This window comes from Aquarana catesbeiana, linkage group LG02 (assembly GCF_042186555.1).
Source record: "Aquarana catesbeiana isolate 2022-GZ linkage group LG02, ASM4218655v1, whole genome shotgun sequence".
In the NCBI taxonomy this organism is placed as follows: Eukaryota; Metazoa; Chordata; class Amphibia; order Anura; family Ranidae; genus Aquarana; species Aquarana catesbeiana.
The window spans coordinates 641167629-641195484 of record NC_133325.1 but is presented as its reverse complement, the minus strand read 5'-3'; the positions used below and the strand labels follow the sequence as shown (position 1 = coordinate 641195484).

General features: G+C 39.9%; 1 protein-coding gene across 7 annotated transcripts in view; it reads left to right on the top strand.

The window, feature by feature from the left end:
* CDKL5 (cyclin dependent kinase like 5) overlaps nt 1-27856 on the top strand; it is a 571173-nt gene that overhangs the window by 462796 nt on the left and 80521 nt on the right. For all 7 annotated transcript variants that reach the window (XM_073616451.1, XM_073616450.1, XM_073616452.1 and 4 more), the window contains 3 exons: nt 4800-4880; nt 12096-12253; nt 20585-21596. In XM_073616451.1, coding sequence (XP_073472552.1) covers nt 4800-4880; nt 12096-12253; nt 20585-21596 — 1251 coding nt within the window. The remainder of the gene's footprint in view (nt 1-4799; nt 4881-12095; nt 12254-20584; nt 21597-27856) is intronic.

The following is a 27856-nucleotide window of genomic DNA, read 5'->3' as shown; positions in this document are numbered from 1 at the left end:
GCCGATCGGCCATTATCTACTAACGTTCATAAGAACTGCAGTCTCTGACCATCTCCTGTACTATGTCTGCAGTCTCTGATCAACTCCTGTACTATGTCTGCAGTCTCTGATCATCTCCTGTACTATGTCTGCAGTCTCTGATCATCTCCTGTAATATGTCTGCAGTGTCTGACCATCTCCTGTACTATGTCTGCAGTCTTTGATCATCTCCTGTATCATGTCTGCAGTCTCTGATCATCTCCTGTACTATGTCTGCAGTCTCTGATCATCGCCTGTATTATGTCTGCAGTCTCTGATCATCTCCTGTACTATGTCTGGAGTCTCTGATCATCTCCTGTATCATGTCTGCAGTCTCTGACCATCTCCTGTATTATGTCTGCAGTCTCTGATCATCTCCTGTATCATGTCTGCAGTCTCTGACCGTCTCCTGTATTATGTCTGCAGTCTCTGACCGTCTCCTGTACTATGTCTGCAGTCCCTGATCATCTCCTGTACTATGTCTGCAGTCTCTGACCGTCTCCTGTATTATGTCTGCAGTCTCTGACCGTCTCCTGTTTTATGTCTGCAGTCTCTGATCATCTCCTGTAATATGTCTGCAGTCTCTGATCATCTCCTGTAATATGTCTGCAGTCTCTGATCAACTCCTGTACTATGTCTGCAGTCTCTGATCATCTCCTGTACTATGTCTGCAGTCTCTGATCATCTCCTGTAATATGTCTGCAGTCTCTGACCATCTCCTGTACTATGTCTGCAGTCTCTGATCATCTCCTGTACTATGTCTGCAGTCTCTGATCGTCTCTTGTATTATGTCTGCAGTCTCTGATCATCTCCTGTACTATGTCTGCGGTCTCTGATCATCTCCTGTACTATGTCTGGAGTCTCTGATCATCTCCTGTATCATGTCTGCAGTCTCTGACCATCTCCTGTATTATGTCTGCAGTCTCTGATCATCTCCTGTATCATGTCTGCAGTCTCTGACCGTCTCCTGTATTATGTCTGCAGTCTCTGACCGTCTCCTGTACTATGTCTGCAGTCCCTGATCATCTCCTGTACTATGTCTGCAGTCTCTGACCGTCTCCTGTATTATGTCTGCAGTCTCTGACCGTCTCCTGTTTTATGTCTGCAGTCTCTGATCATCTCCTGTAATATGTCTGCAGTCTCAGACCGTCTCCTGTATTATGTCTGCAGTCTCTGACCGTCTCCTGTAGTATGTCTGCAGTCTCTGATCATCTCCTGTATTATGTCTGCAGTCTCTGATCATCTCCTGTACTATGTCTTCAGTCTCTGACCGTCTCCTGTAATATGTCTGCAGTCTCTGACCGTCTCCTGTATTATGTCTGCAGTCTCTGACCGTCTCATGTAGTATGTCTGCAGTCTCTGATCATCTCCTGTATTATGTCTGCAGTCTGATCATCTCCTGTAATATGTCTGCAGTCTCTGACCATCTCCTGTACTATGTCTGCAGTCTCTGATCATCTCCTGTACTATGTCTGGGGGCTTTTTCTAACAGACTCTCTATCAGAAGCCCTCTTTGTGTGCATCAGAGAGACTCCCCTCCAGGTCTCATTAGTGTACGCTCTTCCTGTATTTGCTTTATTGTTAAGAGGTCATGGGAGGATCCCAGGGTAACGAAGACTTCTTAGGGGAGCATCTCTGTGTTTGAGTCATTGCCATAGAAACATTTGTAAAGGGGAGGAGTTGGTAAGATGACCACGCCCACGTGGGGGCGCCAGAAATATTTCTGCACCCAGGCGTCTGTGACCTTAGGATCGGCCCTGCCTCCACCTTCCGTTTTAGGATGCCCCACAGAAGCTCAATAGGGTTTAGGTCTGGAGACATGCTTGGCCTGTCCATCACCTTTACCTTCAGCTTCTTTAGCAAGGCAGTGGTCATCTTGAAGGTATGTTTGGGGTTGTTATCATGTTGAAATACTACCCTCCAGTCCAGTCTCTGAAGGGAGGGGATCATGCTCTGCTTCAATATATCACAGTACATGTTGGCATTCATGGTTCCCTCAATGAACTGTAGCTCCCCAGTGCCAGCAGGACTCATGCAGCCCCAGATCATGACACTCCCACCACCATGCTCAACTGTAGGCAAGACTCCCTTGTCTTTGTACTCCTGGTTGCCACCACACACGCTTGACACCATCTGAACCAAATAAGTTTATCTTGGTCTCATCAGACCACAGGGCATGGTTCCAGTAATCCATGTCCTTAGTCTGCTTCTCTTCAGCAAACTGTGGGCTTTCTTGTGTATCATCTTTACAAGAGGTTTCCTTCTGGGACGACAGCCAGCAGACCAATTTGATGAAGTGTGCGGCGTATAGTCTGAGTACTGACAGGCTGACCTCCCACCCCTTCAACCTCTGCAGCAATGCTAGCAGCACTCATAGATCTATTTCCCAAAGACAACCTCTGGATATGACGCTGAGCACATGCACTCAACTTCTTTGGTCGACCATGGTGAGGCCTGTTCTGAGTGGAACCTGTCCTGTTGAACTGCTGAATGATGGCCACCAGGCTGCAGCTCAGTTTTAGGGTTTTGGCAATCTTCTTATAGTCTAGGCCATCTTTATGTAGAGCAACAATTCTTTTTTTAAGATCCTCAGAGAGTTTTTTGCCATGAGGTGCCATGTTGAACTTCCAGTGACCAGTATGAGAACATGAGAGCGATAACACCAAATTTAACACACCTGCTCCCCATTCACACCTGAGACCTTGTAACACTAACGAGTCACATGACACCGGGGAGGGAAAATGGTTAATTCTGCCCAATTTGGACATTTTAACTTAGGGGTGTACTCACTTTTGTTGCTGGCGGTTTAGACATTAATGGCTGTGTGTTGAGTTATTTTAAGGGGACAGCAAATTTACAATGTTATACAAGCTGTAGACTCACTACTTTACATTGTAACAAAGTGTCATTTCTTGAGTGTTGTCACATGAAAAGATATAATAAAATATTTACTAGTTTCTAGGGGTTCCTTGAGCAAGGAGCAGTTTCTACATCTCGGATAAGTTCCTATTGACACCAATGATCTTTTTAGCTATCTATGATGAGGTGATTCTTCCTAGTATCCACAAATTTAAAGCAGGAATTCAGCAACTTAATACAATGTACAGGATTACTAGAGGTTAAGTCCAGCAAGATCCATGTGCCACCTTGTGGACTTCTCTCTTTTATTTAAAATTGAAATGTTTATTGAGCGCTGTGAGCATAGTTATCGCTATACTTCCAGCGGGGGAGTCTCACAGCTTTCGGAATACATTAGTGCAAAGGGGAGGATTCCCCCATCCACCTCAAATTTGTGGATTGGGGAATCAGCTCAGTTTTTTTCGTTCAGCCCTCTGGCTGAATGAAAATTCTGAACTGTGTATGACCAGATTAACACGTTTTCCTCTCTTTAGCAGAATTAGTAGTTTAAAAAGGACAACTTGGAAGGAAGGTAACATTGTTTGATAAATCAGTCTGATTCACAAGACCTAGCAAAAGCACCGCATTTCTATTGAGATAAACATGAATTTTCTGTACTAACAGAAAATGTTCTTTGCCTGAAAAATAAAAACAAATGCAGATACTCAGGACTGGTAAGCTGCAGTATAATTACATTTTTAAGTTTCAATATTTTGTATTAACGTTTTACGTTTTCGCAGATATGAAGTTAAGTTTTACAGTAGAAGTACCACAGTCAAATTTTACCATGCGCTCATATCTAGATAATACAACTTTCCAATATACAATTTTATACAATATAGTGGATACTACGTTAGATCAATGGCATATGTGCATTCAAATATAGAGATATCATTGATACAAGCACACAAAATTGAATAAAAGGACAAAAAACAAAGACCTCAAGGGAAAAACAATAAACCGGTATAAGAATATTAAACTGCGCCACAGTACCAGTGTTCCAAATCTGAGAATAATTACATTTTTATATTTATCATTAAACTAGTAGTGTACACATGTGCAACCACACTTCCCATCTAGAATAAAACATGTGAGCTTGTTGTGATTATGTAAGAAATTTTGCATAAGTACAATGGACATGCACTCTATGGACCACTTCAGATAAATTAGGAGCTTACTATATTTATTTTTTTGTGCTCAGGTTTAGATATCCACCAACGGTTCCAAATCTCAGTGTGTGTGTGTATATATATATATATATATTTATATATATATATATATATATATATATATATATATATATATATATATATATATATATTTATATACAGTACATACAGTATATCGTATTTTTTATTAGCAAATATCTTATTCTGATATATTACTTAAGATATAGTAAGTAATGCACTGTGATAAACATTTTGTCGTGTGCCAAATACACATCTAAGTTGCCTTACTTCACTCACATTTCACAGTTATATAGAACATGTTTTTAGTATAGGCGATTACAGGCCTTAGAACCTACAGATTTTTTTGGTTTCATACAAAATATGATCTCCCCGAGGCCAGCAAGAAATTAAACAGCAAAAAGGCATATACATACGTAAAGACCGCAAAGCATTTATATTCTATAATTTCCTGAAGGATCACTACTAGTAAACCACTCTTTCCATATTTCAACTGAAGGTGGTTGGAAAGAATCTCTAAGATGTCCAAATGGAGAGTTTCATTATATCAATACATATTTTACATGTGGATAGTACATTTGCTATATGTATACAAAGACAAAACAGGTTCTATACTATATTTGTGATACAAAATGGTCTGTTATGGATTTTGTTTGTGTTTTTTTGTAAAGATTTCTTCCCTTTCTTGTATTTCAGTTTCCGGCTGTAAATCACCCTCAGTCTTTGGAAAGACGATATTTAGGCATCATTAGTGGTGTATTACTTGACCTCATGAAGGTATGGAACATCTTCTATGAGTGCTCTTTGCCATTTATGTGTTTCTGTTAAAGTGTGCAGTGATTTATTTAGCTGCCATGAGGAGTGGAGAGGCTGTTCTCTGCTTCTCTTCACAGCACAATGCGAACTGGCCAGTGAGAGCAATATAAACAACCAATTTAAAGAGAATCTTCAGGCTGTATGAAAAAAAATTAAAAGTCAGCTGCTACAAATACTGTACTTACTGTACCTGTCCAAAGATCCAGCGGCGTCCACACCTGGACCAGTTCTTCACCGGTTTTCAGGTCCTTGGCGCTGGCATGTTTACTAAAGGAAGCCAGCTGTGACTCCTTGTGGCTTCACATCTGGCTTGTCACTGCACATGCACGGGCCGCTCTGCACTTTGGGAATGGTCCTGCAGCCTCCTGTGACATGTCCCAGAAGGTTGTGGGCAGGGAAGTGAGGGGGTGGGCAAACTTATGCCATAAGTTCCTCTTTAAGGAGTTTGGTCTCTTAACATATGACAGGATTTGGTAAGTAAAAACTTTCAGTGGGGATGCTTAGGTTAAAATGGACCATTCAGTAAATATGTAAAACGTTAATGCTGTATTATTCAGATGTAAAAACATTAAATAGGCTCTTTCGGAAAGCAAAACACAAGACACTGTAAATTCAACAGCGCTTATGTCTCGGCTATGTGTTGACTGTCATAGGACCCAGTAGCTCTAGAACAGGGGTAGGCAACCTTTGAGAGGTGGAGATCTTCCCGAAAGATGAAAGCGTTCAAAGATCACCCAGGTTCGACTTCCTTTTTTTTTTCTTTTTTTTTTTGCCTTAAGAAATTAACTGGTAAGGCCTAACTAAATAATAAGAACTCATTCACTTTAATTCACTTTTTTTGTCATATTTGGAGAGTAATTGGTCACCCACAAGTCTGATGCAGGAGTCTATCATGATGGCAGAACACCTGGTACTGCAGGCTGACTTGCTCAACTGGTTTCAGGCCTGAATGCAGTGCAGTGTATAGAGATTTGTAATGGGTAGAGCAGTGTATAGAGGTCAGTAATAAGTAGGGCAGTATATAGGGGTCAGTAATAGGTAGGGCGGTGCATAGAGGTTAGTAATAGGTAGGGCAGAGTACAGGGATCACAGGAAAACAGAGGAGCATGTGGGGGAGGAGAGGAGCACAGGGGGGACCAGAGGAGCATGGGGGGTACCAGAGGAGCACGGAGATACAGAGAATCAGGAGGGGCTAGAGGAGCACGGGTGAATAGAGGAACAAGGGAAAACAGAGAAGCATGTGGGGGAGGAGAGGAGCACAGGGGGGACCAGAGGAGCATGGGTGCGTACCAGAGGAGCAGGGGCGGAACAGAGGAGCACAGGGGTAAGGGACAGATAGCTGACTCAGCAGCTATAGCCTTTCACTTTCCTGCCTAATCTTGTCCCGTTACGGTGGGAGGGGGAGTGAACTGATTCTTTGCCCTGGGTGAAAGAATGTCTAGCTTCACCATTGAGTTCAACTGCCAGCATATCTGATGGTATAGGGGTGTATTGGTGCATATGGAATGGGTAGCTTACACATCTGGAAAAGCACCTTCAATGCTGAAAGATATATCCAGGTTTTACAGCAGCATATGCCCAGGCAAAAATGGGACAAAATTCCTCTCCCAAAACTCCAGCAACTGGTCTCCTTCATTCCCAGACATTTACAGAGCGTTGTTAAAAGAAGAGGGGCCTGTTCCAACTTTTTGGGATTGGGGTTGTACTTTGTCAGCTTTTTGTTGACTTCTCACTTTTTTTAGATGTGTTGCTTCCATCGACTTCAAAATGACTTTATTTTTTCTTAAATTCGTACATTTTCTGTTTTTATTATTGCATTCTGTGTTTATGTAGATTGTACACAGCATCTCAACTTTTTTGGAATTTGGGTTGTATAGCACGTTGGCACCAATGACAAAGTCAGAGGCAGATGGAGTGTCCTAAAGAACGATTTTAGGGACTTAGGTGCTAAATTGAGGAAAAGGACCTCCAAGGTAGTGTTCTCAGGAATACTACCGGTACATCGAGCCACACCAGAAAGGCAGAGGGAGATTAGGGAAGTAAACAAGTGGCTGAAGAGCTGGTGTAGTAAGGAGGGGTTTGGGTTCCTGGAGGACTGGGCCGACTTCTCAGTCGGTAACCGGTACTATAGAAGGGACGGACTGCACCTAAATGAGGAGGGTGCAGATCTGCTGGGAATGAAGATGGCCAAAAAGTTAGAGGGGTTTTTAAACTAGGCGATGGGGGGGGAAGGTCCAGAGACAGTGATAGCCAGCGCGGAAGATATTCCAGAGGGTAGTATTGGGGGCATTAGTGGTAGGTTAACCAAAGCACAAAAACACAAGGTGAGTATAGTAGCAAGTCCTAGTTGCAATCTTGAATCACCCAATACGAGGACAATATGCGACCGGTCTAAACTATGTGGCATGTTCACCAATGCCAGGAGCCTGGCGGACAAGATGGGTGAACTAGAGATACTGTTGTACAAGGAGGATTTGGATTTTGTGGGAATTTCAGAGACCTGGTTCAACAGCTCTCATGATTGGCTGGCAAACATTCAAGGATATACCCTATACCGCAAGGATAGAGAGGGTTAAAAAGGGGGAGGAGTATGCCTATATATCAAGAATAATGTACAAGTGAATGTGAGAGATGACATCACTGAGGGAACTAGTGAGGAGGTGGAATCCTTATGGGTAGAGCTCCAAAGGGATGAAGCTAAGGGGAAAATAATACTGGGAGTATGCTATAGGCCCCCTAACCTAAGGGAGGAAGTGGAGACGGATCTCCTATCACAAATTGGATTAGCAGCAAGGATGGGAAGTGTTATCATAATGGGGTATTTTAATTATCCAGACATAGACTGGGCGGAGGGAACCGCGCATTCATTTAAGGCTCTCCAGTTCCTTAATGTCTTGCAGGACAATTTTATGGGTCAGATGGTAGACGCACCAACTAGAAATAAAACATTACTGGATCTACTGATTACCAACAATACAGACCTGATCACAGATGTGGAAATACGGGGCAATTTAGGTAACAGCGATCACAGGTCAATTAGTTTCAGTATAAATCACACAAATAGGAAACATGAAGGGAACACAAAGACACTGAATTTCAAAAGAGCCAACTTCCCTAAACTACAAACCTTGCTAAAAGGCATAAATTGGGATAAAATATTAGGAACAAAGAATACGGAGGAGAGATGGGTTTGCTTTAAGAGCATATTAAATAAGGGCATTAGCCAATGTATCCCATTGGGTAATAAATTTAAAAGAGCGAACAAAAATCCTGGATGGCTTGACTCCAATGTAAAAATGCATATAAAAGCAAAGGAGAAGGCCTTCAAAAAATACAAGGTTGAGGGATCATCCTCAGCATTCAGACTTTATAAAGAATGCAATAAGAAATGTAAGGGTGCAATTAGGACGGCTAAGATAGAACATGAAAGACACATAGCGGAGGAGAGCAAAAAAAATCCCAAGAAATTCTTTAAGTATGTAAACAGTAAAAAAGGGAGGACAGACCATATTGGCCCCATAAAGAATGAGGAAGGACATCTGGTTACAAAGCATGGGGAGATGGCAAAGGTATTGAATTTATTCTTCTCCTCAGTCTTCACGAGTGAATCGGGGGGCTTCAGTAACCAAAACTGCAGTGTTTATCCTCATGACACAACACAGGAAGCACCTACATGGTTAACAGAGGACGGAATTAAAATTAGACTTGAGAAACTTAACATTAATAAATCACCGGGACCAGATGGCTTGCATCCGAGGGTACTTAGGGAACTCAGTCAGGTGATTGCCAGACCGTTGTTCCTAATTTTTACAGTCTATTGACTGGAATGGTACCAGCTGATTGGAGAAAAGCCAATGTAGCACCAATATTTAAAAAGGGCCCAAAAAACATCCCTGGGAATTACAGACCAGTTAGCCTAACATCAATAGTATGTAAACTCTTGGAGGGGATGATAAGGGACTATATACAAGATTTTAGTAATAAGAACGATATCATTAGCAGTAATCAGCATGGATTCATGAAGAATCGTTCTTGCCAAACCAATCTATTAACCTTCTATGAGGAGGTGAGTTGCCATCCAGATAAAGGAAGGCCCGTAGACGTGGTGTATCTGGATTTTGCAAAAGCATTTGACACAGTTCCCCATAAACGTTTACTGTACAAAATAAGGTCCGTTGGCATGGACCATAGGGTGAGTACATGGATTGAAAACTGGCTACAAGGGCGTGTTCAGAGGGTGGTGATAAATGGGGAGTACTCAGAATGGTCAGGGGTGGGTAGTGGGGTTCCCCAGGGTTCTGTGCTGGGACTAATCCTATTTAATTTGTTTATAAACGACCTGGAGGATGGGATAAACAGTTCAATCTCTGTATTTGCAGACGATACTAAGCTAAGCAGGGCAATAACTTCTCTGCAGCATGTGGAAACCTTGCAAAAAGACCTGAACAAATTAATGGGGTGGGCGACTACATGGCAAATGAGGTTCAATGTAGAAAAATGTAAAATAATGCATTTGGGTGGCAAAAATATGAATGCAAGCTATACACTGGGGGGAGAACCTCTGGGGGAATCTAGGATGGAAAAGGACCTGGGGGTCCTAGTAGATGATAGGCTCAGCAATGGCATGCAATGCCAAGCTGCTGCTAATAAAGCAAACAGAATATTGGCATGCATTAAAAGGGGGATCAACTCCAGAGATAAAACGATAATTCTCCCGCTCTACAAGACTCTGGTCCGGCCGCACCTGGAGTATGCTGTCCAGTTCTGGGCACCAGTCCTCAGGAGGGATGTACTGGAAATGGAGCGAGTACAAAGAAGGGCAACAAAGCTAATAAAGGGTCTGGAGGATCTTAGTTATGAGGAAAGGTTGCGAGCACTGAACTTATTCTCTCTGGAGAAGAGACGCTTGAGAGGGGATATGATTTCAATTTACAAATACTGTACTGGTGACCCCACAATAGGGATAAAACTTTTTCGCAGAAGAGAGTTTAATAAGACTCGTGGCCACTCATTACAATTAGAAGAAAAGAGGTTTAACCTTAAACTACGTAGTGGGTTCTTTACTGTAAGAGCGGCATGGATGTGTTATTCCCTTCCACAGGCGGTGGTCTCAGCGGGGAGCATTGATAGCTTCAAGAAACTATTAGATAATCACCTGAATGACCGCAACATACAGGGATATGTAATGAAATACTGACACATAATCACACACATAGGTTGGACTTGATGGACTTGTGTCTTTTTTCAACCTCACCTACTATGTAACTATGTATGTAACTATGTAACAACAAAAATACAGTAGAGTAAGGCTAGAACCCAGGTCATTTTTTTCTGTTTGTCTATGTCCTCCCTGGTAAAAGAACAGGTGTATCTGGATGATAAAAAATTGACAGACATTTTCTCTAAAGGAGCCAAAGATCGGAGTAAAAAACAGGTAGAGGTTTTAATTCTACCTCTATGTCTAGAACAAGATAAAATGATTTTGGCTAAACATACTCTTGCTCCTGTAGGGCTAAACAGCAGGTTTCTCTTTAAATATGGTCCACCAGCAACTTTTTCCTACCTTTCCTTTACTTCTCTGTCACCTTGTTCAGCTGTTGGGAGCAAAGAAACTTTTTTTTATCTTTGAGGGACATGTCACTCACTCCCGATACTTGGCAGTTGCGCAAGCACCCATCACATGAGGGCAGGGAGAGAGTTCTTAGGCCTGTGTAAGCTACAAAAGGCTTCCTGTCTTTATTTTGACTGGATAGAGCATCAGGGGAGTAAAGAAAAGATAAGTATAAACTGGTAAGGGGGCCACTATTACAGTAAATCTGAAGATTTGTTTTACATGGTTTACTTTAGGATAAGTAGAAATGTTACATCACATTTAAGGATTCATAATTAAAGTGAAGTATTTATAAGTCCAAGTGGTCATATTAAAAATTAGTTTCACAAATTAACTTTGTTGAAGGTTTCAATGCTGTTGTATGTTTGAGACGGTTCCATTTTAGTATGGCCTAGACTCACTGTGGTATCCTTAACTCCACCTTTGTTTAGAAAAAAACATTCCCCTCTGGGTGATCTATGTACAGTGCAGGGATTTTTTAACAAACATTTAGCGTCCTACCTTTTGTTGTTCTGAAGATATAGTTGTTTGTTTGTCTGTGCCCATGTGCAAAGTGAAGGAGAATGGGAGTAGTTTTATAATTATTAATCAGCTGCTGCACCTGCAGGGCTCTAATAAGGAAAGTGGCAGAGCCTGCATCCCTTTGGATGAGATTTCCCTTTAGGAGCATCCCGTCCAAAAATGACATTTATGTTGCAGGGGATGGCAAACGTCTGACTTGTATTTTTGTGCAGACTTCTGGGAAAATCAGTGTACAGAAAGCCTCCAGGTAGCCATATTGGATTGCATTTTACAGAAAATTACAGCGCTGCAGATTGAAAAGGAAGGGTAATTTATATTAACATTCAATTACAATATGATTGAGTCGCAATTGTATTCACTAAATTATTTTATTTTTTATTTACTTATTTTTTTCCCCAATGAAAGTGGAGTTACCCTTTAAATAGATTTTTTGTAGTGGAGTTACCCTTTATGAGTTTTTTTTTTTACTGTGAAGATATTTTTGTAGAGATGTTAGTTGCAGAACAACTAGGTCAATTTTGTGGGAACAGTTTCTTGGGAGCAATGATCATATCCACCCAGCTGTGCAGAATTGTTTTCCTCTTCTAGCAGCTATAAAGTGTACACGTTTCGAGTATCCTGCTGTGTGTTTATGTCCATGGTCTATTTGACCAAAAAAATCAATAATGGGTTAAAAGGAACATGATTGGTAGGGGTAGCCCTTTTTTTCAAATTAATGTCATTCTTTATTCTTACAGTCATGCAATATTGGTTTTTGTGCAGTGTAAAGATTCTATACTGATTTTGTCAGATACTGTGTTGATGCTGAACTTGGTGGTTTCCCACCAAGAGTTAAGATTATTAAACATCTACCATTTTATCTAACTTTCATACTGTTCATCTTCACAATACCTAAACACAATAGCTTGTTTTCAGTGACAAAATGTATTCTGGCAAAATAAGTCTTCAGATTAAGCTGTTTTGTATTTTTTTATAAAGGCAAATGATTGAAAATACCTGGGTATTGTTGTTCCTGATTATAAACAATACTTTGTTTTATCTAGAACTTACTGAAGCTAAATCCGTCTGATAGATATCTGACCGATCAGTGCTTGAACCACCCTGCTTTTCAGACTCAGAGACTCTTGGATAGGGGGGGAAGCTCCCCTTCCAGATCATCCAAGAGAAAAACCCATCATTCAGAGAGCAACACTTCAAGCAGGTCATTGTCTCTTTTAGTAAAATGTGATGATATGTGTAATGTAAAATATCTACAGGGGACTAAGTAATAGTGACATAGCAGGGTTGATTATGTAAAGGCAGTCTATTCACTTTGCAAGGGAATTTCACTTTGTGAATGTGGTAAAATTTCACTTTGCAATCACCTTACTTGGAAATAAACAGTATTTTTGCTTACACATAATTGGATGATCATAGTCAGCAGAGCTTCATCTCATTTACTAAGCTCTGGGGAAAATTCTGCAGCGAAGCGCAACTTTCCTTGCAAAATGAACAGTCTATTTGTGTATAGTAAATCAAGCTCAGTAAATCTACACACTTGCGTCTAAAGTTTGTTGTGGTTCAAAGTGCCTGGCACCAAAATATGGTTTCAATTGCTGACATGATAATCATCAGACTTTCTCAATGTGTTGATGTGACTTTTTTTAATGCAAAATAGTTTGCAGACAAAGGGCTCTTCTACATGGTTGTATATTAGAAGTACAGCCGTACAGAGGAAAATACGCTTGTTTTTGTGACTCCTGGGGACCACAGCTGCAGTGTATTTTTTTTCTACTTAACATACATTACAAAAAACTCTGTACACGGCTATGCTTGTGTATATGCCAGCACTTGCAGTTGCATGCGTACTTGCATATTTTTTAAAAGGTTAAAAGTGTAGGCATTTACCCTTACATAGATGTCTGTCTATGGAAAAAAATGCACTGTGGCTATGGCTCAACAACTAGAGTATATTTCTCTGTATGGCTTACCATGTGCAAGAGCCTTGAATGTGTGGAGATGCACATTACATTTAATTTGTTGTCCTAGAAGTACGTTTTTTTCTGTGCGTTAAAAAATGAGAAAAAAAAACACAATATAAATGCACTACACCAGACAATATTGATGCATCCATTGATTTTGATTTCTGCAAGAGGAATGCCAGTGTGTATATATTCTTATGTATTGCCTTTATTTTAAGAATGCTTTGCCTGTAGAGGAACATGCTACAGTGAGGGGAAAAAGCTATTTGATCCCCTGCTGATTTTGAATATTTGCCCACTGACAAAGAAATGGTCAGTCTATAATTTTAATGGTAGGTTTATTTTAACAGTGAGAGACAGAATAACAACAAAAAAAACTTTAAAAAATGCATTTCAAAACAGTTATAAATTTATTTGCATTTTAATGAGTGAAATAAGTATTTGACCCCTTCGCAAAATATGACTTAGTACTTGGTGGCAAAACCCTTGTTGGCAATCACAGAGGTCAGACATTTCTTGTAGTTGGCCATCAGGTTTGCACACAGCTTGAGCTCTCTCCACATATTTTCTATGGCATTAAGGCCACTCCAGGACCTTAATGTGCTTCTTGAGCCACTCCTTTGTTGCCTTGGCCGTGTGTTTTGGGTCATTGTCATGCTGGAATACCCATCGACGACCCATTTTCAATGTCCTGGCTGAGGGAAAGAGGTTCTCACTCAAGATTTGACGGTACGTGGCCCTGTCCATCATCCCTTTGATGCGTTGAAGTTGTCCTATCCCCTTAGCAGAAAAACACCCCCAAAGCATAATGTTTCCACCTCTATGTTTGATGCGGGGATGGTGTTCTTCAATCCTCCTCCTCCAAACATGGCAAGTAGAGTTGATGACAAAGAGCTCAATTTTGGTCTCTTCTGACTGCAACACTTTCACCCAGTTCTCCTCTGAATCATTCAGATGATCATTAGCAAACTTCAGACTGGTCTGTACAGGTGCTTTATTGAGCAGGGGGACCATGCAGGCGCTGCAGGATTTCAGTCCTTCACGGCGTAGTGTGTTACCAATTGTTTTCTTGGTGACTATGGTCCCAGCTGCCTGGAGATCATTAACAAGATTCTCCTGTGTAGTTCTGGGCTGATTCCTCACCGTTCCCATGATCATTGAAACTCCATGTGGTGAGATCTTGCATGGAGTCCCAGACCGAGGGAGGTTGACAGTTCTTTTGTGTTCCTTTCATTTGCGAATAATCGCACCAACTGTTGTCACCCTCTCTCACCGAGCTGCTTGGCGATGGTCCTATAGCCCATTCTAGCCTTGTGTAGGTCTACAATCTTGTCTATGACATCCTTGGACAGCTCTTTGGTCTTGGCCATGGTGGAGAGATTGGAATCTGATTGATTGCTTCTGTGGACAGGTGTCTTTTAAACAGGTAACAAGCTGAGATTAGGAGCACTCCCTTTAAGGAAGTGCTCCTAATCTCAGCTAGTTACCTGTATAGAAGACACCTGGGAGCCAGAAATCTTGCTGATTGATAGGGGATCAAATACTTTTATACAAAATAAAAATAAATGCAGCGCAATAATAATAATAATTATTGTAATAATAATAATGACAAAAAGCCAGTGAACACGGTGTTCACAAAGGAACTACAAGTCCCAGGAAAAGGAGATGAAGAAACCTTGTGATGAACTTCAGATTTCTTTGCAACACCACCTCCACCAGCTGATAAAAATCGGGCGCTTATCAGATCTGATGGACCTCTGAACTAACAGAAGGTCAAACGAGCTTGTATCCACAGCAGAATAAAGGTACCATCACTCCAATGGACCAGATCAGCCGAAGACAGTGTGAAATAATGGAACACAATCTAAGTGCTCTCCGTCAAAAATAGTAATTTATTTTAAAGCCGTACTTCCAGGCTTCATACAGCGGTAACAAGTTACTATAAAATGAATGACATCCAGCGTGGACGTCCGATATTATCAGCATGTAAGGTACGATGGCAGTGGATGACCACAAGGTAGATCCCCCTCCGTAGGCGTTATGTCCTACGGGACTTCGTCAGCAAGGGCGGGGTTACCACATCACCTTTGAGTTTAAATAGGTGGCTTGTCTCCATGGAGATCGCAGCCAACAGGAAGTTCCTGCTCTGAGCTACGATTAAACATACCCGTGGGGACACTGAGCTCACCCAATACAAATGCAAGAAAGGGGAAAGAGAGGGTGCACAAAAATCCTTCAAAGTTTCCTAAGAAGTCCTACTTGTATTCAACATTACCAAATAGATATTATAGGACGTTAAATACCTGTCAGAAACCATGAATCAGACTGAGACAGAAGTACAGTTAAATCATACTTGTTTATAATAATAAAAAAAGGTAAACGTAGTCAAAACATAGCCAGCGTTCAGGAACCGGAATGGATAGTCAGACAAGCCAAAACATCAGGGAGCCAGAGAACCGCGTAGTAGAACAGCAAGCAGGATCTGGAGCCAGAAGGAATGTCAGCCAAGCAAGTCTTTAAGGAGAGCGTCTCTAGAGATATGACCAAGCGAAGGCAGAGATCATCTGGACTGGACGGCTTAAGTAGGCAGGACTGACGAGCAGGATATCATTAACAGGTGAGATAGGAGCTGGCAACTAGCCGACAGCCGAGCGGCCAGCTCAGTGAAGGAAGGGCTGAGCCCAGCCCTGACAATACCCGTGGCCATCGCATTACAATTACAAATATATACATAAAACATAACATATAAAAACGGTTTAAGATTAACCATAAACCTATCAAAACCTATAAGACACACACAATCACTATTTATCAGATATGAAACAGTTCAAATCAAATTCAACGTTTAACCCTTCCGGAGCTGAAACTTTTGTCCCATATATCCAGAAGGATTCTTGTTGACTGAGATGTTGTATGAAGTTACCTCCCCTCCAGTGTTTAACCACTTTCTCTATCCCCCAAAATTTTAAATACCTGGGGTCCCTATTGTGAACGAGCCTGAAGTGTTTTGAGACACTATGCATTCGTAAACCCTTTTTAATGTTGTTCACATGCTCAGAAATGTGAACACCTAAAGGTCTGGAGGTCCTACCCACATACCTACTCCAGCATGTATACTACCCCCAGGGTATTGCAAGTAATTTGATTCTTAATAAGGTATTTTTTATTAGTAAGAGAAGAGGTAAATTCCTTTTGTCTTTTAACATTATGTTTACATTGCCTGCATGAAGGACATTTTCCACAGGAATAAAAACCTGAAAAAAAAAGAAAATTATCTGTTATCCTTGGCTACAGGGAGATCTATGACCCCTGGAGCTATGACATCTCTGAGGGTGGGGGTGCGCCTATAAATAAAACGCGGACGAGGGGGTAACACCGTACCCAAAACCTTATCCTTTCTCAGAACCTCCCAGTGTTTAATAATGATTTTTTCAAGTTTCTTATGTTGAATATTGTAATCCACTCTCTAGGCAGCACAGTGGTGTAGTGGTTAGCACTCTCACCTAGCAGCAATAGGGTCGCTGGTTCAAATCCTGACCACAACACCATCTGCCTGGAGTTTGCATGTTTTCCCTGTGCCTGCGTGGGTTTCCTCCAGGTACTCCTGTTTCCTCCTTCACACTCCAAAGATATGCTGGTAGGTTAATCAGATCCTGTCTACAAAATTGGCCCTAGTATCTGTACAGGGGGTCCCCTAGTTACAAACATCCGACTTACAAACGACTCCTACTTACAAACGGAGGGAGACAACAGGAAGTGAGAGGAAATCTACTCCTAGGAAGGGAAAGTCTCTCCTGTAAGAGTTAATATGGGAAAAAGGTGTCTCCACCGATGCTTTATCACCAATCCTTGTTTCCACAACAACCCAAAATTTTCAAAATCCAATTGTCATTGGGACAGAAAGTGAGGTGAAATCTTCTGAACAGGAGCACAGACAGCAAAACAAATGTTACAGGGGTGTTAACCCTTCCCTATGCTATCCAAAAAGCTTAAAAATAGTTTTTTTGGCTGGAGCTACACTTAAAAAAATGTACCTGTTCCGACTTGCAAACAGATTCAACTTAAGAACAAACCTACAGTCCCTAACTTGTTTGTAACCCGGGGACCCCCTGTATATGTGTATGTGTTTGTAAGCGCGTCGGGACCCGGTAAAGGGCCGCGCTATATCAAGATGCAACTCAACTCTCAACTCAACTTTTTGAAACCATTGGTATCAGCAACTACTGCCTACCTAAAAGACACTAAGCACATTATTCAAATTTTTTAAGCCATCCCATGCCAATCCAATAGTCTCCTGGTAACTGCAAACGTTAGTTCATTATATACAATTATCGGACATCAGGACGCATTGACGTCTGTAAGATGGGCTTTGTATAAGTCAGATCTTTCTGATTTTCATAGAGAATTTCTTATGAAATCATTAGAGTTTAGTCTGGCCAGAATTTTTTTTTGGTACGATGGACAATTTTATCTGTAGACCCTCGGAGTTGCCATGGGAGCCTGGTTTGCCCCAAGTGTCGCAAATTTATTCATGGCACTATGGGAGTATGAAACCATATTTTGTGACCAACCGGCACAGTTAGTGCGGAACCATAGATACATAGACAATCTCACCATGGTTTGGGAGGGGGATCTGGCTAGTCTACAATTGTTCACGTCCAAACTTAATGGTAATAATAAAAACATTAGGCTGTCTTGGAATGCCGATGCTGTTCGCATGACATTCCTTGACTTTTTCAAAGAAGGGAGTACTTTTAAAACATTTTTTATTTTTTTTTAAACTGACAGATAGAAATGGTTATATCCTGTTAGAAAGCTGTCACCATAGATGGCTCTGTAACATACCCAGAGGTCAGTTCATTTGTCTTAGGTGAAACTGTACCCAGGAATCTGATTATTATTCACTGTCTAATGTGTTAAAGGAACGTTTTTTACAGAAGGGATATCATCAGAGAGCACAAATTGAGAGTGAGATTCACAGTATAGGGAACCTAGATAGATCTCTGTTGATAGTGGATCCTAATAAAAACAAAAAAGATAATAAATATGAATATAAAATCATAGTGGATTACAATATTCAACATAAGAAATTTCATAAAAAATATTTCTGAGAAAGGATAAGGTTTTGGGTACAGTGTTACCCCCACTTCCGCGTTATATTTATAGGCACGTCCCCAACCTCAGAGATGTCATAGCTCCAGGGGTCATAGATCCCCCTGTAGCCAAGGATAACAGATTATTTTCTTTTTTTTGTCCTGTGGAAAAATGTCCTTTATGCAGGCAACGTAAACATAATGTTAAAAGACAAAAAGAATTTACCTCCTATGTTACTAATAAAAAATACCTTATTAAAAATATCTTATTAAAAATCAAATTATTTGCAATACCCTGGGGGTAGCATACATGCTGGAGTGCGATTGCGGACTCCAGTATGTGGGTAGGACCTCCAGACCCTTAGGTGTTTGCATTTCTGAGCATGTAAACAACATCAAAAAGGGTTTACGAATGCATAGTGTCTCAAAACACTTCAGGCTTGTTCACAATAGGGACCCCAGGTATTTAAAATTTTGCGGGATAGAGAAAGTGGTTAAACACTGGAGGGGAGGTAACTACATACGATATTTCAGTCGGCGAGAATCCTTCTGGATATATGAGATGAAAGTTTCAGCTCCGGAAGGGTTAAACGTCGAATTTGATTTGAACTGTTTCATATCTGATAAATAGGGATTTCATGTGTGTCTTATAGGTTTTTATATGTTTATGGTTAATTTTAAACCTTTTTTATATGTTATGTTTTATGTATACATTTGTAATTGTAATGCAATGGCCGCAGCTATTTAACATCCTATAATATCTATATCTATAGTGTCCCCACGGGTATATTTGATCATGGCTCAGAGCAGGAACTTCCTTTTGGTTGCGATCTCCATGGAGACGAGCCGCCTATTTAGACTCACGGGTGATATGGTAGCCCCACCCTTGCTGACGAAGTCCCATAGGATTTAACGGAGGAGCTACCTTGCGGACATCACTCGCTGCCATCGTACCTTACATGCTGCTAATACTGCTGCTAATACCGAACGTCCATGCTGGATGTCATTGATTTTATAGTAACTTGTTACTGCTGTATGGAGCCTGAAAGTACGGCTTTTAAATAAATTACTATTTTTGACGGAGAACACTTAGATTGTGTTCCATTCTTTCACTGTCTTCGGCTGATCTGGTCCATTGGAGTGCTGGTTACCCTGCTGTGGATACAAGCTCGTTTGACCTTCTTATGGTTCAGAGGTGCATCGGGTCTGGTAAGCACCCGATTTTTATCAGCTGGTGGAGGTGGTGTGCAGACACCCCTGATTATTGCAGTGAGCTGCATTGGTCAGCTGTAAGTCCCAAACTTGGATACAGCTAGACATCTTGTGACCTCTATAGTCTGGTCACTGATACAAAGATGGCTGCCATTTTTGTTGCAAACAACATTCATGAGAGTACATCCTTTCTGTTTGTTAGGCTTAGTGTTACTTGCACAATTGCTACCTATGTCCTTAGCAATATTAGTTCAGCTGGCAAAATCATGTGGTTCTTGGGTGTACTATTCAAGACATAGGCTTCTCTTTAAGAAGACCTTTACTTTCCCCTACAAATGGAGGATAGTGGTGAGTGGATTATGTTAATGCTACTCACATACTTTATTCCTATCCACCAGGTGAATTGCAATTTTTTTTGCTTATATTTTTTATCTCACTGTTAAGATTTTTCCACTCAAGTCTTATAAATAAATTGCAGGATCTAAATGTAGGTATCACTTAACAAACATAAGTAATCCAATTCACTGAAACACATCTCCCCAGTCCTCATTTTTGAGGAAGCAGATGTCTTCCTTGCTTTTATTTCACCATACTAAAGTTTGTCTGAAGCCAAAACATTCTTTTTCCCTGTTAAGAAGATTCAGTCCAGTATCACCAGGGCTTGAAAGTGAGGGAGAAATTTAAATTTAGATGCCATTTTCCACACTTTGAGGGGTTTCCAGGTACTTCCTGTTTTGTCTACAGCACACGGCATGAGGAGCAATCTCACTTATGGGACACAGATGGCAAAAAAGCCTGACGGGTTTAAACCATCTACTCTCAAAGATTTTTGGGCTTTTATACTTTAAACAAATGGAGGCCTATGTACACTTTACAGCAATGCAAGATTTTTTTTCTCTTTTTAGGTTAAATTTTTTAAATGGACTAACATTAACATTTAGCCTTTAGCCTTTTTGACATTTTAGGTATATTGCAGTACTATTTCTTGAGTTTCTAGCATGAGCACCTTGTTATAATTAGAAACTATCAATTATTCACCCGCACTGTATATACTGTAGCTTTTGATGATAAAGCACCCTTTTACTACAAAGTGAAAAACTTTTAACTTTTAGCTGTGTGCTACAGCAGCTCACACTTGATGAGTCAGCATCAGTGTGATTCTGCTACGTCAGAAGTAATGACAAGATTTATGTGATTATTTTATTATTATTTATTATTTTATTGTTGCTTGTTGCAGTTATTCATTGCTTTATCCTTGTCCTTTAGGAAACCATCCAGTAAAAGTTCTCAGCCACATCACCGCTCAAACAGTAAAGATGCTCAGTCTCTTTCTGTTGGAGCAAAACGAAATGAGGAAGCTCATCCACCGAATGAAACATTCATTAATGGAAACCACCCAGCAGGATCTCATAGCCCAACAGTCCATCCAAAAAAGAGTAACCAAAGCGGGTCTGGCAACAAAGATCTATCCAACAATTTGCCGCATCTCGTTAGTCCAAAGGAAGCTAAATCTAAGAATGAATTTGATTTTAACACTGATCAAAAAACAACTGATGGACCAGGAAGCAAATATATGAAATCGAGTTCCCGGTCCCAGCACAACAGACATTCATTTATGGAAGGAAAAACTGGCAGTTTACAACCTGGCGAAAGGCATGCTCGCCATAGTTACATTGACACGATCCCTCAGTCCTCAAAGAAGAGCAGTTCCTACATGAACTATGCTAAAAATCATGGTGTCCTTACAGACTCAAAATCAGTGGGAAACCTTAGTGAAAGTAGAGGACAGGCATTGGAGCCAAACAGTAGATATTTTCCATCCAGTTGTCATGACTTAAATTCTCCAACTAGCCCTGCTGGTCCTAGGCATGGTGACAGTAGGACCATGTTAAGTCCCTCTGGAAGGACTAATCGTAAAGAGGGGACCTTAGAGCCTCGAAGGCCTACCACTAGACATTCCAGAACCATGGAGGAGCTGAAACTTCCTGATCAGCTAGATGGTAGTCATTCCCATTCCCACTCAGCTCCACATGAGTCTTTTTCATATGGCCTAGGCTACACTAGTCCTTTCTCCTCACAACAGCGTCCTCACAGGCATTCAATGTATGTGAGTCGTGACCGTGTGCGAGTTAAGGGCAATGACCAAGGACTCAGTGTTGGGCAGGGAATGGCATCAAGGGCAAACAGTCTACAGTTGTTATCTCCTCAGGTACAACATCGAACATTGACAAGATCTGTTGGATCATCCCGGGAAGACTGCACAGAAGACTCATCTAGGGTGGGTTTAATTTTTAGTTTGGTAGTTTACAAGTTCTTGTCTGGTTTATCAAATGTAAAAATGCAAGGTACTTATTGTCTTTCAGACCCAATATGGGCTAGAGTTTTCACAAAATATGCTAATATATAACGCCATGTAGGAAGCTGTGATTTTAAATGATAGCATAAGCAACATCAGGGGATTGTATGGCCCCTCCTTATTTTGTTAACAGAAACCTTAAAGAATTAACATTTCTAGGAAGGCATAATCAAGCTTCTTTTACCCATGCAGAATGACACTCTCCTAAAGAGAATATGTATGGTAACTTATAAAGTAACCTGTGCATGCCATTTTGCCTTTTTGTTTCTTACTTATTGCTTCTTGGCAGTTAATTTTAACCCAGCATTCTAATGATTTGTCACTTCTTGAATGTGCTACAAAATGTGATGTTATTTGTGCTGTTATGTCATTGTGACTTTGGAAAGTTTGTGAAGCTTTGCCCAAGGCCCTATTACTGATAACCTTTTAGCACTTCCAACTGTTTTTCAGAGTTTTTAGATTTTGGGTTAAATGTCCTAAATGCAGAGGCAATTGTTCTTTATGCTCGAAGAGGGAGTCAGATCTAATCAGCTTAAGGCAGTGTACTGCTGCTCCATTTTAGGTATTTTCAGTAGGTGGATGTGTTGATGGGGATTTTCTCTCTATATATATATTATACAGCTTTTTAGCTTTTTAGCAATGTGTAAATGGAGAAAAATAATTTAATAACAATGAACCTATGAAATTAAAAACTGTTTTATAAAAAAATAATTTAGTTATGATTTAGTTGTGTATACACCAAAGAGCCCCTAAATATCTTGCTTGGTATCATTGACCTTCAGTCATGTACTGCACCATTCAGTAATTCTAGCATGAGGCTTATGATGATGTGGGCATTGCCCCAATTATACTTTACATGCAACATGAACCATGCATTTTTAATCACAGCTGAAACATATTTCTCAACCTGTTACAATTAATAAAAAAAGCTTTGTTGTAGGACACATTCTGCATGACAACATCACCAGGGACAATACTTACCATGTGCTGATGACTGCTGTGTTCAGTTGATATCCAAAGTCTTCTGCCTCCATGATCTTCAAATGCCCACCCTTTCTGCCCCCTTGCTCCATTCAGATTTGCACTATCAGTTACCTTAATGAAAAGCATTCAGTGATTAGAAGAGGACTTTTCATTCATTTACCCACCCTTCTTTCATTTTTTTTTTCATTGTGGAATCTAATAGCATGGGGCGGAAAAGGAGGGTATAATCAGCACTCATAGTAACATCCACAGCAGAGAACTTAGGATTTCAAAAAAGTTTTCATTCCTCCTATATCCCCAAAAGAGTAGAGGAATGACAGAACTGGGACTGTAAATTCTGCCAAAATAGGAACCAATGTAACAATATTCATAAAAATCTAATTTTTTATTACAACATGTTACCCTGAAAAATCTATATTTAAGATTTTTCATATCTCATAGATATGAGGTGGGTTAAATAAGAGTTCTTTTTGACGAAGAGTGAAAGCTTAAAATATAACAACATTTATTAGGAAGCAGTTGGAAGTCTAGCTAATACACAATCATCTGTCTATCGCCTTACACCAAGGAAGAAAATATTAGGTTGAAATAAAGTATTTACATTAAGGAATACAGGGTATATTCCTCAATACAGTAATCTACACACATATTTAGTTACAAGTAAAAGGGCATTCCTTTCCCATAATTACCCATCCTTACCAAAGCTCCTTTCAGCTTGCTGGTCATCAGAGAGAGAGACCCTAGCTCCCCCTTGCCTCTGAGTATATCAAACCAAGCTGATGTCTCATTGGTTGGCCTAGCTTGGATCATGATTGGAGGGCTTACTCCATAAGTCGGCCCCCTTTCATGCAAATCCTTGTGACTATGTTGGCCAAGTGTGTCAATTGTATTTCCCCAGGAAGTTAGGTCCATTGCATATCCCAGCATGGCACTCTTTCAAAGGAGTAGGTGTAGAACAATGGAATTGGCTCTCCCTTGTTTGCATATACAAGCCTTGGGCCTTGGGCCTTTGCTCTTAGCAAAAACTTAAATGAAACCCTTTTTGAAATATATTCATTATTACCATATTTTACAGTTATTAATGGAGATTTCACACAAACTTATAAGGCAACAGATGGCCCCTTGTGGCCAGTTGAGAATATGAGACTCGGCCACACCTAGAATAATGGTTTATGTGCAATCTCCTTTAATATTTGGCACTTTCGGCTTTACCCTCTGAAATGAAATAAAACTCTTTGAGAAGAAAAAAAAAAACTTTTAAACTCTCCATCTCTACAGTTCACACTTCTGGATCCCAGTATTGGTAGTCATCACTTGTTCTGGATGTCATAAGTCCAAAATAGAAATCATGAGAAACAGCACCAAAACAATAAGGAAAAAAAAAAAACAAAAAAAAAACAACAACATGAGGATCCTTGTTCTCAACAGTCCAATAATAACAATAGTCCGATAATAGCAGTACGAAAGTCCATAAGGCGAATCTGGTCCTGTTGCCCTTGCTTCTGGGACGGCCTTCACTGGTGATTCCAATTGGATACAGCATACAATAATAGCCTGGGGACCAGCTTTTCCTGGCTTTCTAAGATTATACTTTATTAATGTGGACAAAGGTAGAGAAAGAAAAACACAAGTACATTTAAAACATATGCATTCAACTGAATGCTTGTCTGGTAAGTCTGAGCCGTAAGGACCTTTGATTAGAATTGTCATAGATATACTGCGACATACTAATGAGACCCCTTTCCCAGTGACATGTGTAACAATTTGAATGGTTACGCCCTTCAGCCAGGTGTCTGATTTTCATCCCCCCATCTTTCTTCCTCCATTGTCATATGCCTGCAAGTACCTCTGCCCCACCTTCTGTGGAATACCACGTTGCGTGTGCGTGTATGACCCTTCACGTGTTCCGGGGAGTTTAGTTGCCATCGCAACTCACCACTAACTCCTTTTACTGGAACTGTGTTCCATTCAACCTTGGCTGGTGCCAAACCTTTGGCTACCATGTGTAGCTACTGTATGAGTCCTGCCTTTAGCAGGCTACGGAAGAGGTCATCACCTTAAGAGTTTTCCGTGCAGATTAGGCAGTGTTGCCTACGCAGACAAAAATAACTTGATTTCAGAATACGGATAAGTGTGATGTCATCAGTCACTAGTGGCTTCAGGAACAATCAAACTAAATTACTCTTAAGTACAATTGTACTATACTCCCTGCTATTTGCCAATCACTATGAGTCTCACCAGTCCCAGTATATCTATATGATATTCACGCAATGCTCTTTGAACTTGATTATGGCACAAAAAGAAAACTGACCAAAAAAAAAAATTGATCCATGACCACATATGATGACTGCCCAATATTAGAACTGTAGAGAGGGTTGTATGTCACATATACAAAGAAAATAGTCACATGACTGTTGCTAACACCCAGTTGTTACTGTCATATTTGGTAATAGCTACAATCACATACATTTATATAACAATTATCCAATGTCGAAAGAGAGAAGAAAAACTTTGGAACTTGGTCCATCCCCAAAATGCTATAGGGAAGCTTTAATATTCTATATCAACATTTCTAACCATTTTAAATGTTCTCCATTTAATGTTCCCCCTACTCCCCTCTTTTTTTCTTTTCTTTATTTTATTCATTTATTTCACCCTGGTGACACCAAACTCAAGAATCACAATAAAAATAAATAAAAAAATAAATAAATAAATAAAAATAAAGGTACTATAGGAAAGAAAGAAAAATAGTAAACATTAAAAAAAAAGAATTAATAAAAAAAATTTAAAATCTTTCTTCCCCCCTTTGTTTTTTTTTTGTAAACAAAAAAAAAAATTACCGTTAAGAGAAAAAAAAAAAAGAATAAAAATGAGAGAAAAAAAATGTAACAAATTAAAAAAAAAATTGAATCTGTATTCTGTCAAAAAAAAACATTGAAACTGCCTTCAAACATTGTAGCTATTCACAAGGCAACCCCCTCTGTCGGTGGTGATTAACATATTAATTGACTCTCAGTGCAAATCTATTTGCAATTCAATCAGGCCACAAGAACTTGTATTACAGAGAGCAGGATCTCTGTTAAAAAAAAAAGTTTAAATGTTTTTCTTTTTAGAATTTAGTTGGGCCTGACTGCAATTAATTGGATTCAAGGCTTCTCCTTAAAACAAAAAAAAAATAAAAATTATGTTTCAAGGTCCTCTGTGTTTCAAAGTACTTTGTCCAGTCTGGGTCCAATCATTTGTCCTTGTCTGTGTATGTCTCCTAAAATACAAAACTCAAAAATTAATAACACCTCACTGTACCTCTCTGAGAGGTTCATAATGGACTAAACTAGTAGTGGATGATTGGAACAGACTTTCAGCTGAGATAATGCGTCCATCCACAGTAAGTACAGTCGAAAATGTACAGACACACCCACACATCTGTACTCTGACAAACAAAAAGTTATAGGAAAACCTGGTGTGTTTGTAAGAACTTAAAGTTTAAGAAGACAACCTGTAGACATAAAACCTTTACACATATTAACAGCACATGCGTCAATTTGGAAGGAAAAACAAAACATCAGACCTACTGAATCCATAAGATGCCACAAAGGTGCAAAGCAATGCATTGTTATGTATTTTCCATGTATCAGAGTGAATGAAACTTCACTCTAAGCCACAGGAAAGGAAAAATTATCAAAACAAAATCCCTACTCAGAGTTATAGTGATCGAGATCTCTTATCTGTGCACAGGTTATTTATTCGCGAATACATATAAACTTGTAAAAAAAAAATAGTATTAATTTAAACTGGTACCAGTATTGAACTCATTACAAACGAGAAAAAAAATTATTAAAATAATCATAAACATTACAAAGCATGCGCATTAGTGTGATCACACTTATTGATGGCCATAAAAACAATGTACACCCCTACAAAAAAAAAAATCTTTCTTTACACATGGACAGTTCATACCCATGCATTCCATCACTCAGACACACACATTCATTTAGATTGAACCCATACATTGTGGATAAAGCTTTGTTAATTACAAATGAAAAGCTAGGAGTTTCAGGCCTCTGGGAGAATACAAAGGAAAGAAGAGAGAGAAAGAAAAACCAACACAATGGACTGTTACACCTTACCTTTGTTAGGCGCGTATTTTACGCATATGTACAGCAACCTACAATACAGCTGCTTTATATGTACATTTATTTTCAGGAACTCACTTAACCTGAAAAAAACTTGTAGAAAACAGTTATTAACTCTATCCCCCTCTTTTTTCTCTTTAACTTTATTTAAAGCAAACAATACCTCATTCATACGTGTATATTGGTAAATGGTCCATAACATTCCTGTCTGGATATAGTGACACTTAAATGCCATAGAACTCTATAACATAACTTATATATTGTATTGCCACCCCGGCTTTAGTGTAGTGGTTTGTTTCTCGATGGACAAATTACTCCCTCCATTTTTCCAATTCAAGGAGTCAATAACATTTCTTTTAAAGGATTGGAATTCTTTCACAAACTCATCCCGTTCCTGTTTAATTTGCTTAATCTCCTGCTGTAAAGCCTCATTTTCGGCTTTAATAGTTGAGGAAGGGATGTATGAATTTGCATTTTCATATTTCCTAGGCCCTTCACCCCAGCACGGTGAGTATACTTCCACATCACGCCTCTTGGTTGTATATTGCTTGTGTTTAAATAACTTTTTCCCAGAAGACAAACAAAACTGCGAAATATGCCCCCATAACCCACACGTGTAGCACTTTACCTTTTGTAAAGTATTAAAGCATCTCTTAACAACTGGTGTGGTTTTAGGCCGAGAATATTCCATGGCTCCAACTTGATTAACCACATTTCCTGTCTTCCTAGGAGGTCTAGGGGTATTTACAAAAGAGCTCTCACCTTTTAATGAGTTGTTGAAATTAACAACTTCTCCAGGAGGAGATAACTTCCTGTTGTCTCTAGAAATACTCAACCTGGTTGCATTACAATCTATGGTATGTGTAGATTGCACACGCTGCCCTGGGCTGGAAGATGCCTTAACCTGGCCACTAGGCCTTCGCCCATCTAAGAGCTCACAGCTCTGTTGTACATTGGTTGTGTGTGGAATGTGTTCATTAGTTTTAATTTTGTGAGTGAAAGCAGCCACACTCCTGAGGGTTTTTACTGGTTGAATTGGATATACCTCTGAAATCCCCTCATTTC